General features: G+C 50.9%; 1 protein-coding gene and 1 long non-coding RNA gene across 2 annotated transcripts in view; both read left to right on the forward strand.

Annotated features, from left to right (window-relative positions):
* Window positions 1-5,014, forward strand: part of CAPN5 (calpain 5) — a 115,556-nt gene extending 110,542 nt beyond the window's left edge. Inside the window, exons 13-14 of the mRNA XM_074981180.1 lie at window positions 1,063-1,199; window positions 2,730-5,014. Coding sequence (XP_074837281.1) covers window positions 1,063-1,199; window positions 2,730-2,912 — 320 coding nt within the window. The 3' untranslated portion in view covers window positions 2,913-5,014. The remainder of the gene's footprint in view (window positions 1-1,062; window positions 1,200-2,729) is intronic.
* Window positions 5,015-12,783: 7,769 nt separating this feature from the next.
* Window positions 12,784-14,853, forward strand: part of LOC142006938 (uncharacterized) — a 60,003-nt gene continuing 57,933 nt past the window's right edge. Inside the window, exon 1 of the long non-coding RNA XR_012643856.1 lies at window positions 12,784-12,845. This is a non-coding gene — a long non-coding RNA (uncharacterized LOC142006938). The remainder of the gene's footprint in view (window positions 12,846-14,853) is intronic.

A 14,853-nucleotide genomic window follows, 5' to 3' on the forward strand; every position in this document is an offset into this window, starting at 1 on the left:
GAAAATGAGGAATGAGCTGGGACTTTGCCCTGGGATTGTCCCACATGCAATAAAGGTGTATAATGCAGAGCGCCAGTGCAAGGCTGAGACTCTGCATTACACTGCACTGGCCAGTCAAAGGGAGCTTTTAGCCTCTGCATTGAGCTTGTGCAAGTAGGTGAACTGCAGGCATAGAAAACTGGGCACTGCTTTCTCCTACAAAGCTCCTTTTGGGAGCAGCGTAGTGCAGTGGCTAAGGGAAGTGGGCTAGGGGCTTGAGTTCTATTCCGGTGTTTGCCTGTGACCTTTGGGTTTGGCACGTGTGCAGTCTGCAGAACAGGGCAGTGATCCTTACCTCCCTCTCTGTGGATGAAAAATACTATGTGGGCTCAAGCCAGCCAGGTGTTGTATGTTCTTGCCCTATGAGAGCTAAGTAGCTCTGGTGGTATCATGCAGAATGTGAGTAGGCAGCAGACATTCACTTCTGTCAGCGTATCTTTTTTCACTGTGCAGTGAAGAAAGGTCCTTGCCCTGGTAACGAGGTGTGTTCTTCTCAGCACTGCAACGTGCCTTGGAGCATTTTGTTCTCTTCATGCAGCTGGGGCTATTTTTTTTTGACAGCCTGCAGCCAGGATGCTCTGAAGCAGCTAGCGATTTTGAGGGCCCATCATGAGTGACTTTAAAGGGCCTTGATTTTCAGAACGTGCAGAGCACCCACTGTCTGAACATCAGGTTCTTCAGCGTGTTCCAAGTGAGGCATCTAACATCACTGGCCAGTTTGGAACATCTGGGTTTGTATGTTCCAGGGGAGCTTTCACTTCACTGCTAGGGAACCACCTTCAACTGGTTAGCTCAGCGGCTAGCCCACATCCAGGTGGATGTAACACATAGTGCAAGTGAAAATGAGCCGTAGCCTCTAACATCTGTAAGTCTCAAAGGGCACTGCGGAGGTGAGTGAGTATCTTTGCCCTCATTTTACAGAGTTCACTTGATTTCCTGTTGTCCCTTATGAGTTGTGGAATATAAACACCCACCATCAGGAGAGGCGCAGGCGAGGGCTCAGAGTCTCTTTTCTCTCCACAGGAGCAGACCCATACGTGATCATAAAGTGCGAAGGGGACAAAATCCGATCTCCGGTGCAGAAAAACACCTTGGCTCCAGAGTTTGATGTGAAAGGTCTCTTCTATCGCAAGAAGGCAGGGCAGCCCATCGTTGTGCAGGTAAGTAGAAGGCCAGGCTGGGCTTAGCCAACAGGACTCAGGATCTGTTCCCTGAATCCCAGGGCAGCATTGGCTATTTCAACAAAATCCTCCGTGACTCAGTTTCCTTGTCAAACAGTGATCCTTATACTTGCCTCCTGTGGATTGTGAGGCTCAATTATTTAACATTGATAACCCTTTGAGCTACACAAAGTACAAATGCAAGCTATTGATTTGTCGGGTTCTTAACCAGAAACATGGGCTTAAGGAGGTATGGAGCTTTAGATGGTTCATAGATACTAAAGGTGAAAGTCTCAAGCCTTTTTAGTAAGCGCTTCATTGGGTTAATTCCCACTCAAGTAAAATGTGTTTGCCCAAGTTTGAACTCAGTAAGACCTCATTTAGGGTTTCAGGAGGTGGCTGATTAGGAGGCATTACAATAGGTAATTTCGGGAGGGATAGTTTAGTGGTTTGAGCGAGGGTTTTCTAAACCCAGCATTGTGAGGGTGATCCTTGAGCAGGCCATTTAGGGGTCTGGGGCAAATAGGTTAACAAAAATATCTGTGAAGGGTGGTGCTTGGTCCTGCCAAGAGGGCAGGGAACTGGACTCAATGACCTCCTGAGGTCTCTTCCAGCTCTAGGAGATGTGTGTTTCCATTTATTATTATAGGTACTTTTCACATCAAGTGCTGCATCTTACAGGAGCACTGAAGATAAAAGAATTGTGGAGTCTGATTCTCCACCGCCTTTCAGCTCACATAGACATGTACACACCTTCCAGGCTGTTGCTCTGACCCCAGCCTGCAGGGATCAGAGGAGATGTGTATATATTCCTGGGCAAGGCCAGGACTCCAGTCATTATTAAAATACCCTCTGTATGGCCAGCAACAAGGGTTAAAAAATCAACTCTTCCACCAGGAAAATTATTTGCCTGTGACTCAAAATTGAAAGAAGAGAAAGGGAGAGATTTTGGTGGGAAAAAAAGTCATTTAGATGGGGTTTTGTTGGCAAAAAAACCCTTTTTCTACAGAACCTTTATACTTCATTTTTTCCAGGGATAAGTGTTCTGTCAAAAAGGAGGTTTTTGCCGACAGAACCCCAGCTACACAGCTGGGTTTCTTTCTCCAAAATCTCTGACAACACCACAATGGTGTGAGTTTATGCAAATGAAGCACAAGATTTGTATATCAGCACTTCATTTGCAATGCTGAGTTCCTTCATTTCCATTCCTGTCTCCCAAGCGCAATACTACATAGATGTAGCCTTTGTGTTCTAGGTCTCCATTTGTAAAATGGAGCTAACAGTGCTTCCTTTCTCCCACCTTCTATCTGCTTGGTGTATTTAGACTGCAAGCAGTTCATTTCAGGGACTGTCTCTCAATATGTGTACATACAGCACCCAGCACAGTATGGCCCTGACCTCATCACAGGCCTCTCTGTGCTGTTGCAGGAGAAATAATCAACAGCAGCAAGAGCACAATGACCAAGGCATCCCCTGTGTGGATGTTTGTCGCAGCAGGCGGCCTGCGCTCACTTTGTCTTGTTTCTCTAGGTCTGGAACCATAACATTCTAAGTGATGAGTTCCTGGGACAGGTGGTCCTGACGGGTGAACCCAATGACCAGCTGTCACAGCACACCCTTCAACTCCAGGATAAGGGGAACAAAAAATCCAGTGACCTTACAGGAAGCATAGCTGTGAGATTGCTCACCAGCAGTACCCTCACCAATGTGTAGCCAGTCAAGGACGACTCTTCTATGTGAATAGAATATATATACACACACAGAGTATATATACCGTCTACAAGAGTGTGTGAACTATGCATGCTTCACGCTTAAAGGGGCCAGTCTTAAGTTTTCAATGTTAAACCAGGTGCCTTTTGGGGAACCAAAATGATTCTTTTATTCACGCAAGGCGTCATGGGGAGCCAGTACTAAGGAGGGCTGTTCCGGTGTGGAAGCACTGGACGCATGGTACATTTTGTGACAGCCAGCGTGGGATGCGTGGGATGCCGTGATGCTGTTTGTTTACATGGGGATGTCGCACACACCCCAGAGATGGGCCAGTTGGTCCCACCAAGCAACACACTTCTTCCGTCTCCCGGCGTGGTGTTAGACAACGGCATGGAAATTTATCCTCGCTAAAGTCTCCTTTAGTCTCGTATCTGTGGAGGCATCTCAGAGAAGTGGATCGCGAGAGGTCTGAACGTACACAGAGGTTTGGGTGTGCTGTGGCCCAGGTTTGTAGCCTGGCTGTAGAGCAGCTGGAAGGGGAAACCACTGTCTTTCCAAACCAGTGACTCCCATCCTCGGGGGACAGCGACCCCACCTTACTAGACAGAGATCCCAGCTGCACCACCCAGTGCCTGCTGTCTCGCTTTCAGCAGTGTGGGGTCTACCTGGCTAAGTGTCACCCCCAGTCTGCCTTTGACCATTGAGAGGGGGAAATGGAAAAGCCAGTCTGGCCCCTTTAACTAGCTCAGTGGTCTCCAAATGGGGGGCGTGCCCAATGGCACGGATAGGACAGGAAAATAGGGAGAGCCTGGGGTTTCAGGTGCGTGGGTAATGTCGGGGGAGGGAGCTACCAGGACTGGGGGGGCACCTCCTCATCCCTTCTGCCTGCAGTCCACTCCTGCCCCCCAGTGCCCCTGCTGGGGAAGTTGGGTGAGGGCATGGGGGCTTGCGCCATCCCCCTGCCTGCTGCTCCTGCTGAGAAGTGGGATCAGGGTGTGGGGGTCTTACCTGCTCCGACGCCTGACCCCCTTACCAGGGAGGGGGCTGGAGCATCCAGGTGCTCATTTTTTCAGGGCCCCATTGGCCCAGTGACGGATGAGCTGCTCCGGTACAGCTCCCCCATGCCCTCTGCCCCAGTCACACACACACGCCCTGCCTCTGGAGCGCAGCTGCCCCTCCATGTCCAGCCGCACTCATCCCCCAGCCTACAGCGTGCAATTCCGTCTCCCTTACTCCTGCCCCAGTCATGCCCTAAACTCCAAGGGCAGTTCCTTCTCCACTTCTGCCCCAGTCACCTCCTACCCTCCAGAGCACAGCGGGCCCTCCCTGTCCAGAGGGGTGAAGTTGACAGAGTTTGGGGACCACTGAACCAACTCCTAGGGAAGCCACAGAAGACACAAACTATCTTCTATTTCTCACAGCCAAATAAGCCATAACGACAGGAGAAGTGAGTGTTTACAGCCTTTTCAATGCCATCCTATTGTATCAGGACCAAAACACTTTAGTAGCTGTAACCCTTTTTGGTCAGTTTTTCTCTCTCTTAAGAAAACAAAGTGATCAAAATAGGCTTTATTTCCCCCTCCAAGGGAATCACAGACGAATCTGTTCTGGCATGATTGATTTGTGTGTCTTTTGTTCTTAAAGCAGATTTGGGAGGGGAACGACTGACATTCCATTGCCCATGTTTCTGTCTTTGCAACGTCAGTAAAATGAACAGCACTTTGCCGTCGGCCTAGTTGGTCTAGGAGACATCTTTGATTCATTGCCTGCCTTTTCCACCTGTCCTTTCATCCCTCACAAAGAATCCAGTATCGCACTTTATTACATTAAACGCTGTGGCTTGTCTGTGTTCTAATGGGCCGGGCAAATGCCCGTGTGGACAAAAAGCATCCAAGCGTCATGCTGTTTGAGATCAAAGAACAGTCCAAATATGCGGGTTAAAAAAGCCAAAACTGTACCGATTGTACCTTCTCAAAATAAAGGGCGTCTATTTTATCTGAACTCCGTCAGTTCCAAGCCTCGTGGTCGGCTGCAACACTTCTGCAAACCCGAGGGCTGCTGGATGGGTTGGGTTCTTCCGTTTTAGCTTCTTTTCAATAAACTTCCGCTTCACGTGGATTTCTCCGCCAGTTTGTAATTGAAGCCAAGTGGGGGGGGCATGCACTTGAGGTGCGGTCAACAGCTGTCCATGTGCAAGCAACTGCACACTAATGACCATTCACTCAATGGGGAAAGGGATTGCATGTGGAGGACTAACTGGGGAGCTGCCTTCTCAGCTGAGAACAACTAACCACATGGTGGCAGGGTGTTACCATCAAGTCCCTACAACTCGTCTCTGCCAGAAAGGCTACTGGCCAGGGCATAGACCATCCTGCTGGAGAACGCTTGCCCTTACATGGATCTGGTTGGGAGAAGAGTCATGGGAGCGGCTGTGGCTGACCCTTGCTCCTTTTCACACTCCAAACAAGCAGCTCCGCAGTGGCAGTGGATCTATGTCCCCATGCTGTGCTATGCAGCCCTTTTGTGCCCTTATTCTGGGCCATTCCTGGGGTGGGAGAGGCCACCAGCATATGTTACTTGTGGCAGGGACGTAGCCACAAGCAGGCCTGGGTGGGCTAGGGCCCCACACACTGAGCATACACCTGCCTTAGCCCTCCCTCTGCTCCCTCCTGGAGAGTGGGTTTGGGGTGCTCCGCTCACCAGGTGCTCCTGACAGAGCCTGGAGTTGGGGGCATGCAAACCTCTCTCCCCTGACCCCGCTCCCTGCTGCAGTGCCAGGTGTGCAGGGAAGGTGGGCAGGCCCCCAGCCTTGCTCCCTTTCTGGACCACTGGGCTGGCAGAGCGGGGCAAGCCCCTAACCCCCTTCTCCAACAGGCAGAGCAAGGGTGTTTGTGAAATGGGTGGGGGTTCAGGGCACACATTCTTATGAGGACTCCCAGCCAGAGCACCTGTCCTTCCCATCTTCCAAGCCCCACTGGGATCAGGGGAAGGTAACTCAACTGCTGCTACCCCAGCACACCCACCTGAAGTCAGGGCCCATCCACCTGTCCCATTCTGGCTACGCCACTACCCAGGGGGTCTGCCTAACCCGCAGCACCTCTGTATCTTTGCACGGCTACATTCTGCCCCCTGGCTACAACCCATGAGCTGCATTGGTGGCCTGACAGAAGTCACCGTAGCTCCAAGCTGCTTCATCCTTCCACCCCCTGCAGTTTTTTCTCTACCTGCTGAACAGGCCGTCGTGGGGGAGGAAGCAGGGCCAGGATGCTCCAAGGGGGCTTCTGAAAGCCATGAGGCTTTGGGTGCTTCCCATAGTCATAGAATACTAGGACTGGAAGGGACCTCCAGACATCATTGAGTGCAGCCCCCTGCCTCATGGCAGGACCAAGTACTGTCTAGACCATCGCTGATAGACATTTATCTAACCTGTTCTTAAAGATCTCCAGAGATGGAGATTCCACAACCTCCCTAGGCAATTTATTCCACTGTTTGACCACCCTGACAGTTAGGAACTTTTTCCTAATATCCAACCTAAATCTCCCTTGCTGCAGTTTAAGCCCATTGCTTCTTGTTCTGTCCTCAGAGACCAAGAAGAACAAGTTTTCTCCTTCCTCCTTATGACACCCTTTTAGATACCTGAAAACAGCTATCATGTCCTCCCTCAAACTAAAGAAGCCCAGTTCTTTCAGCCTTCCTTTGTAGCTCATATTCTCTAGACCGTTGATCATTCTTGCTCTTTTTTGGACCCTCTCCAATTTGTCCACATAATTCTCGAAATGCAGTGGCCAGAAGTGGACACAATACTCCAACTGTTGCCTAACCAGTGCTGATGGCATCTCTTAGAGCTACCGGAAGATTTGCCTGGACTATCCAAGGAGCAAAGAGCCAGCAGACACCTATTACAGCACCATATGCTTCTGTACAATCACTGGGTCTCCAGTGACACTTCCTCCCACCCTGCCCTCATTGCAGGAAAGTCAAACCAAGTGCCCTCATGTCACAGCCCCTCTGCCCCATAGGTAAGGAGTGCAAATAGGAGAAAGAAGTCTCCCTCAAAGAGAGAAAAATGGGTAAAGACCTTTAGGGTGAAGGTCCTGTTGTACTCGTAGGCAGAAGAAAAGGGATGGCAGAAAAGCCCCTGTATCTCACCCAGACAAGGTAGAGCTGCAGGATAGGGTGGGAGCCCATACCACAGCCACACCAGCAGGACTGAGTAAGAGGTGGAAATACCCCGGCAGGTACAATGAGGGAGATGCTCAGCTCCCTGTTTCCCCAAAGCCACCAGAGATGGAGAAATGGCTGCTGGCCCTCTGACCCTGAAGCTATCTGACGGGGGGCTCAGGATGGGCCACCAACCCCGGGTGCCCCTCTGGCTGGGAACCTGGCATCAGCTCTGACCTTGGAGTCTGCCCTGGGGGTGGGGGACCATCAACATGTTAACTGGAGCCCAAGGTTTCGCACAGAGACTGCAGCTGTGCAGCATCCAGAGGTACTGAGCAAACCCAGCTGCCTTTTCAGCCAATGGAAGAGAAACACTCTGAGCACCCCTGCTATGGGAGGAGAGGGAAAGGAGGAACCTGACGGGCACTGAGCTGGGTCTGCAGGAGCACTTCTTCCACCCCTGAGGAGTGATGGGCTTTGGCACAACCTCTTCCCCCCCACCCCACCCTGCCACCAAAGACAGACAGACGGAAACCTCCTAATTCACCCCAGACGCTCCCTCCCTCCCAAGGCCCTTCGGTCACCGCCGGTGAGATGTGTGTGCATGTCCACAGGGGGCACTGAGAACCAATGGCTCTGTGAGATGTGTCTGCGGAGGGCGGGGGCCCTGCTTGGCTGAGCCCCTTTGCACCTGCTGCTCTTCTTTTGCAGATGCTGGGATCCGTAAAGGTGTGCCCATGAGCTGCAGTTTCTGCGGCTGAGCTTTTCCATGACATCAGGTCAGTTCTGCACCAGCACGGCGTATTAGGCAGCCCCCCTGCAGCTCCAGGAGGGTTCCTGACAGGGGTCCCACACGGTTCCCGCAGCAATGTGGTTTGTGCTAGCCAGCTGCCAGCATATGCCAGGTGCAGGAGAGCTCTGACCCCACTTCCACTTTCCTGGACTGGGGGTGCCTCCTGGAGTTGTTGGCATTACACTAGCACGGTCTGTACATTCACCCATCTGCCTGGCTCTGGGCCCTGTGCAGGGACTTACTGAATGAGAAAAGTCTCATGAAGGCCCATGTCTCACCTGCGTCTAGAGTAGCCCTATGCTTCTAATGGTTTAAATCACCAGAGCAGGGAGAGTCAGGACAGGGCTGTAGCTGCCTAGGAATTTGGCGTTCAGCAGCTAATATCAGCCTTTCCCAGCCCATTGTCTGTTTTCTAGCTGAATATTTCCTTGGGTAACTTGATGCAGTATTCTTCCCTGTCTGCCGTGAGCTGTTGCGTAGTGTTGCTGTGTGCTGTTGAAGTGCTGCTGTGTTCCACCCCAGAGGGCTCTGCATTTCAGTGGCCAACAACATCATGTTTTATGTGTATATGTACACACATAAACTGTGACAAAGTTAGTCTTGTTCCTGGGCTTCTGGCCTCTATTCAGTCCACTGGTCCTACTTAAGAATCCAGTTGCCCTCACAGGGGTGAGGGGTGGTCTGGGGGAACCCAGCCCCCACCCACTCCTGCCTGGGTCCAGACCAGGGACCCGATACAGCTGCTAGCGGAAAGGCCTGACTCCCTTAGCTCTTGGCGCAGCAGCCCTTTTCCCTGGGCCACTTCCACAGACAATTCCCCCCAGTACCTTCTCCAGGCTGCAGCAGTAGTGAGTCCCCTCTCTTGATCTGTTGAAGCTCCTCAAACTCTCTCTGCTGTTTCGCATGTGCATGTTCATGTGCCCGTGTCCACGTCCATGTCCACTCCCACGCCCACTGTGAAGGGCTTTTAAAGGCCTCTTATTAGCCCAGTCATGGAGTCGGCTGACCCCAGTTAGGCTGAGCCATCTCCTGCCCAGCTGCCTGTGATTGCCCTGCTGGTGCTCGACAGGCCCTTCCGCTTGTTTGGGCTCCATCAGAAGGGGATCTCTACCCTGGCCCTGCCACTATAGATATAAATACACACACATATACATATGGTATGGTATTTCTTTCCAAAGGGTCCTTGAGCACTTTGCAGCTATCCATGCAGGGACAGCTTTACTAAGTGCTGGACCGTGCCCACCTCTGGAGCAAAACATGTATCCTCTCATGGAATATGAGCGAAACCAAGGGCTGCTCGGTGTTCTTGTCTCCTTCCTCCCCAGCTGCTGTCCCTTAAACCTCCCTTCCCTTCCCCACACCTGCTGATTTTGACAGCCTGCACCCAGGATTGGAGAGGGACTCACTCCAGTGCAGAGTGCACCTTTTAGCCTCTCCCCAAACCTTAACAATGGGGCTTTAAAGAGAATGAGCAGTGACAAAGGGCTTTCTGCACAGCGAGGAATTTCACCAATGAGGAGGGAGAGGGCAGAGCCATTAGATGCCTGAGCAACAGCCGACTGGGCCTTTCCCATGGGTTAAAAGCCCCTGTTGGGGAGCACAGTCCATTCATTTATAAGAGGTAACTGGACGGCTGGGTCCTTGGTGCACGCAGAACTCCTGCTGTGCTCAGCATTAGCAACCGCAGGAAGGGAAGGATTTTACCCAGCTCCAGCAGGTGGTGCCATTGTGCTGCATGTTTGTGACCTTCCCTTTCCCACTGCCAGCCCTGAGATCCTGGTTCCCATGTCTCTCCCTCTGGTCCCCAGCATACGGGACAGAGGGAGCAAGAACTGCCAGAGGGGGAGGCAAACGTGCTCAGAGCCAGCCCTGGCTTGTCCCATCCCAGGCCTAGGCAGTGAGACGCGCCCGCGCTGGTTGCAGTTACATTACATGGAAAGCCCTAAATGCATTGGTTCTATGATATTTAAAGGCCTGTCTTTAACCATATGAACCTGCCCCGGGACTGACTTCTGCTGGGGAGGCTCTGCTCACTATTCCTCCATTAGGGAGATAAGATTAACATCAACACGGAGCAGAGCTTCTCGGCCTTTGCTCCCAGGGTACGGAATTCTCGTTCCTGGGATATTTACATGACACCGACATTAACATGGTTTTGGCGCCAGGTTAAAGCACCCACCGTGCTTTTATTGGTGTTTGAGTTTGTGTGTGTGAGCCTTCTTGTGAGGTGGTTTAGTAGGTTTTCTGTCCTTCTAGAGTTTTGTATTTTTAACTCTTTCAATATATGTTTATATTTTTTAAAAAATTGGTAAGCCACTTTGAATATTTGAAATAGAGAGGCAGGGTAAAAATATTTTAAATAAATAAATATTAGCTCTGTCCCGACCAGCCTAGTTCCACAAGGGATGTTATGCCCAGCATGGCCTGGTGTTGCTTAATTAACCCTTTCCTGGCCAGGCTAATCACCCCGGGACACTGTCCTGTTATGCACTCTGTGGCTGCCTCCTGCCCCTTGCAGGGCTTCCTGCTGCTGCTGTCCACACTCCCCAGGTGTGGCACTCAGCAGAGTGCTCATTGCCCCTGCGCATCCCTGGACCACGTTGGAGGTGAAGGAGTGGGTGCTGCTGCATGGTCCTTTCTGCAGGAGCATCTTCACGCTTGCCCCTCTCTGTAGGGTGTAGCCACCCCTTGAACTGGGGAACTTCCAGCATTAAACACATGGATCTCCACAGCTTGAGCTAAAAGGCAACTTCTCTAAGTGGGGCTGTGACAGATTCACGCCATCTTTGGCTGGGGCACCCAGGGGATACCTAGCACCCCTCTGACTTGTGGGTGACAAGAACACACCCCAACCCCCTGCCGAGAGACCTGTTTTGACCCTGAAAAGGTCAATGGAGAGGCAGGAAGTGGAGGCTACCACAGCAGAAGCTGTGATTGATAGATGCAGAGAACATGGGTTCTCAGCAGGCACTGGGCTTGAGCTTTTCTGCACCAAAACCACAGATCCCCCTCCACCAAGTGGAGAGACCCAGTTGGGAGATGGCAGAACAGAACAGGCTGAGGCTGGGTTGCTCTGCTTCCCCCAGCTCCCACTGCTGCTGGTGAGTGCAGGAGTGGGCCAGCCTGCTGCTGCCATCACCAGCCCCACCTTTATAATCGTCCAGGCTGCCTTGGGCCCCCTAAGTGCAGGGCCCAGGATGACTTCCCCAAACCATCCAATGGATGGGATGGCTCTGCCCATTTGTAGAACATTTCAAAATGTTGATGTTCCATTTCCAAAGGGTTCAAAATAGACCTAGCTGTTCTTCCAAAGGGCCCAAAATTTTATCAAAAATTTTCAATAAGCTGGTTCAGTCACCAAAATTCTCATTCAGGGATAACCAGAAAATCGTTTGCTAGCCCTGCTACTGCTGTTTCTGATCACTTTTTCAAGCATCCAGTGTTCTCATGAGAATCCAAAATGAGAATCATTTTCATTTAAAAAATCATTTCAAAATGCCACTTTTGCAATGAAAGAAAAACCCATCAGCAAGCACTAATGCCAGGGAATCAGCAGCCATCCAACAGGCATGGCTGTGCAGGGTCCGACTTAATGAGTTTCAGAGAGCCTTGGTACCAGATGTCCTGGCTTTCAAATGTTTCTGTGTATTGACAAAAAACAAGTAGTTCTGTAGCCCCTTACAGATTAGCCATGCTATTTATTAGGTAATGAGCTTTTGTGGGTAAGACCTGCTTCTTCAGATTTTGCAGTCTTACCCAAGGAAGCTCATTACCTAATAAATAAATTTGTTAGTCTTTAAGGTATTACAGGACTGCTTGTTCTTTCTGATGCTACAGTCTAACACGCCTACCCCTCTGAGTCTATGTAGTGAATTAATTCATATGCATTTACAAGCTGAGCCTAAAGATACAGGTTCGGGTGCATGGAGTTAAGCTCCTGAACCCTGCTACTGAGGCATCTAACATGGCTTCACCTATACACCATGGAGCAATTAGCGTGCCCAGTGGAAATGAGGCCACTTACATTTAGGTTGCTCAGTCTGCATTTGGGAGCCCAACCCCCAGGTCGGGGTACTGGAACAATTTGTATAGTGGGGGTGCTGAGAGCCACTGAATCACATTGTAACCCCTCTATAGAAGGGGAACCACTTCAAGCCGGGGGTGCTGCAGCAGCATCCCCTGTACCCCCAGTTCCAGCACCTACGCTACAGCCTTGGAAATGTTGGCCTGGCTTTAACTCGGTCGTAACAAGGATGATTGTCTGAAAATTCTTTAGCAGGTTGGATCTTTTTAGCCTGCAGATGAATGGGCTGAGCTGCTGTACTGTCCCCCCTGGGGTCTGGCAGAGCATCTGCTTGGTTCGGTGCCTGCTTTTTAGACTGTACGCTCCACCAGATGGGGACGGCTGAGCATGTTAAACTGCACGATGACAGGTCTTTAAAGCTGGTCTCAGCCCTGCACTCTTTGCAAGCCTTGTGTTATTTTCTCCTTTTAGGGCTCCCAATGGCCTGTAATTGTATTAGGTTCCTACTAGTAATAGTGCCCAGACCTTAACTGTGGTGTTACCCCAGTGGAAACACTCATCCAACCCTCCCAGCAACGTCAGGAAAGCAGGATCGGCCCTTGGGCTGGAGAGGTTCTGACAGGCAGAGGTTCTGACAGGCATGTAGTGTTCCCCTTGCCCTTTAAAATCCAGACATCCTGGGTCAGTGCAAGCCTGAGCATCCCTTCTGTAATCTCTCCCCAGCTCCTCCCCTCGGTAAGAAGGCTCAGTGAGTATGAATGGGGAAGCACTTCCACTGTACCAGGTATTGTAAGCAAGGCAGCCGCAGACAGCGAGAGAGCAGAAGAGTCAGTGCTTTTACTCCAAACCGCTTACCTGGGACATTTAAATCTCTTCTCCAGGCAGAGGGGGCTTCTCTGGAGCCTGCATTATTCCCTGATCATTGCTCAAGGAGACGGTGGTCGCATGTCCTGCTAAGGTAAGCCAGTAACCTGTGCAGCTTTGGGGGGTGTACAGCCACAGGCTGGATTATTTGATCCTTAAGGATTTGCTGGAAAGCTTCTTAGAGCTGCTGGTTCTCTGGGCGGTTTGCTTGTCTGTTTCCCAGCCCAGTCTGAGTCGGCAGTTGCTGCTGTTTAAGATTTGTTTGCATGGGGGGAGTTTTCTGCAAAGCTTTGTTGGTGTCATTATGGGCTGTGAACGAGGCAGAGCTTTCTCCCAGCAATGCAACCCCACTCCAGAGGGCTCAGACACTTTGCTTAAAATGTAGGTTCTCAGCAATGAAGCAGTCAGTGCATTTGTTAGTACTGCCAAGCAGCAAATCCAAGTTCTCTCACCATTCCTGCTAATAGCCAAGAGTTTGCTGATTTTGATTACTCTGGAATCACGCCAGTGAATCCTCTGGTCTTCTTTTAGTCATAGCCGTGTGTGTAATCTCATTGGTAGCACCCACCATTTCAGGGAAATTCAGGGGTCAGCTGAAGTATTTGGCTGGGGTCGGGTTGCAGGACTTCGCCTATCTAGAGAGTTATTAAAAATTAACTGATAAATGAGTCAGTTCCAGCGCCCTCATTTAAATCAACTCTGCCCAAAAGTGAAAACATCAGAGAAATTTCCAGAGCTATATTTGTCCAGGACTCATTGTCCTGCTTGGCCTCCATGGCTGGGATTAAAGAGCTCTGCCGTTTCCATGCATTTGCTGAATTTAGCGTGGGTCATGTCATAACAACAAGGAGGCTGAATTCACTGGGGGAGGAGAATGGTACTTTCGGGCTGTGCGCCCTGCCTGCTGTGCATGGGTGTGAGAAGAGGAATACCAGCACCAGCCTCTGAAGGAAGCGCGCTGCATACTATGGTACTGAGGACACGACAGAGAAAATGGCCTACAATCCCAACCCACGAACAGAGTTTCCAGCACTGACACTTCTGCAGAATGTAGGACTTGCCAGAGTGGATCCATCTCACTCCCACATCCTGAGAGGGGCTAATTCCAGATGTCTCCTATGGGCAATGGCAGGACAGTCTGCCCGTCTGGGAAAGCCCTTGCTAACCCGAGGCAGCAAAAGACACAAATGGCAAAGCAATTTGAAACAAAAAGCAGTCAAGTAGCACTTTAAAGACTAGTAAAATGGTTTATTAGGTGAGCTTTCATGGGACAGACCGGTCTGAAGAAGTGGGTCTGTCCCACGAAAGCTCACCTAATAAACCATTTTACTAGTCTTTAAAGTGCTACTTGACTGCTTTTTGTTTTGATAGTGTATAGATTAGCACGGCTTCCTCTCTGTTACTAAAGCAATTTGAGTAATGCTGAACCTCTTAAAGGTTAAAATCCTTTGTCTCCTTGACCATTTCAGGCCCTACGTACCATGGATTTGGTGTGGGTGCAACTCATGGGGGCAGGCTGTGGAGATAGTACACAGGCGCTCTCGGTGTCCCCCTCTCTGACTCAGAGGAGTGCTCCCTCCAAGGCCACGCGGACAAAGAGTTTAGAGTTGGGATGGGCCAGTGGATCTGTGACTTCCTGGCTCCCCCAGTCAAAACCCTCCACCAAAGGAGCTGTCAGAAGACATGCATGCAGCCCCCAAGGTGCCATGCTCATGTGGGAGTGGCCCCATGGCCCAGTGGGAAGGTTCCAGGCTCGCCCCATAAAACAGCCTTAGCCAATCATTCAGGCTTTGGCAGCTTAGTGAGGCTATTCCATGAGAACATGGCTTCATTCGATCATACCCGGCTGTACTGACTGCCACAGCCCCATTCCTGCTGCGAGGGCCCCGTATGTTCCCTGGAGCGGCAGGGATGCTCTAGGTCACGAAGATGCAGCGTGGTTTTGTGGTTATGCCACTGCTCTGTGACTTACATGAGGTAGGTTCTGCTCCTGGCTGTGCCACTGACTCTCTCTGGGACCTTGAGCAAGTCACTCAGTGTGCCCACCTTGTGCCTCAATTCCCTGTTGGCAAAACAGCAATAATACTTCCCCACCTGGTGAG

The sequence above is a fragment of the Carettochelys insculpta genome, chromosome 1, assembly GCF_033958435.1.
Source record: "Carettochelys insculpta isolate YL-2023 chromosome 1, ASM3395843v1, whole genome shotgun sequence".
Classification (NCBI taxonomy): Eukaryota; Metazoa; Chordata; order Testudines; family Carettochelyidae; genus Carettochelys; species Carettochelys insculpta.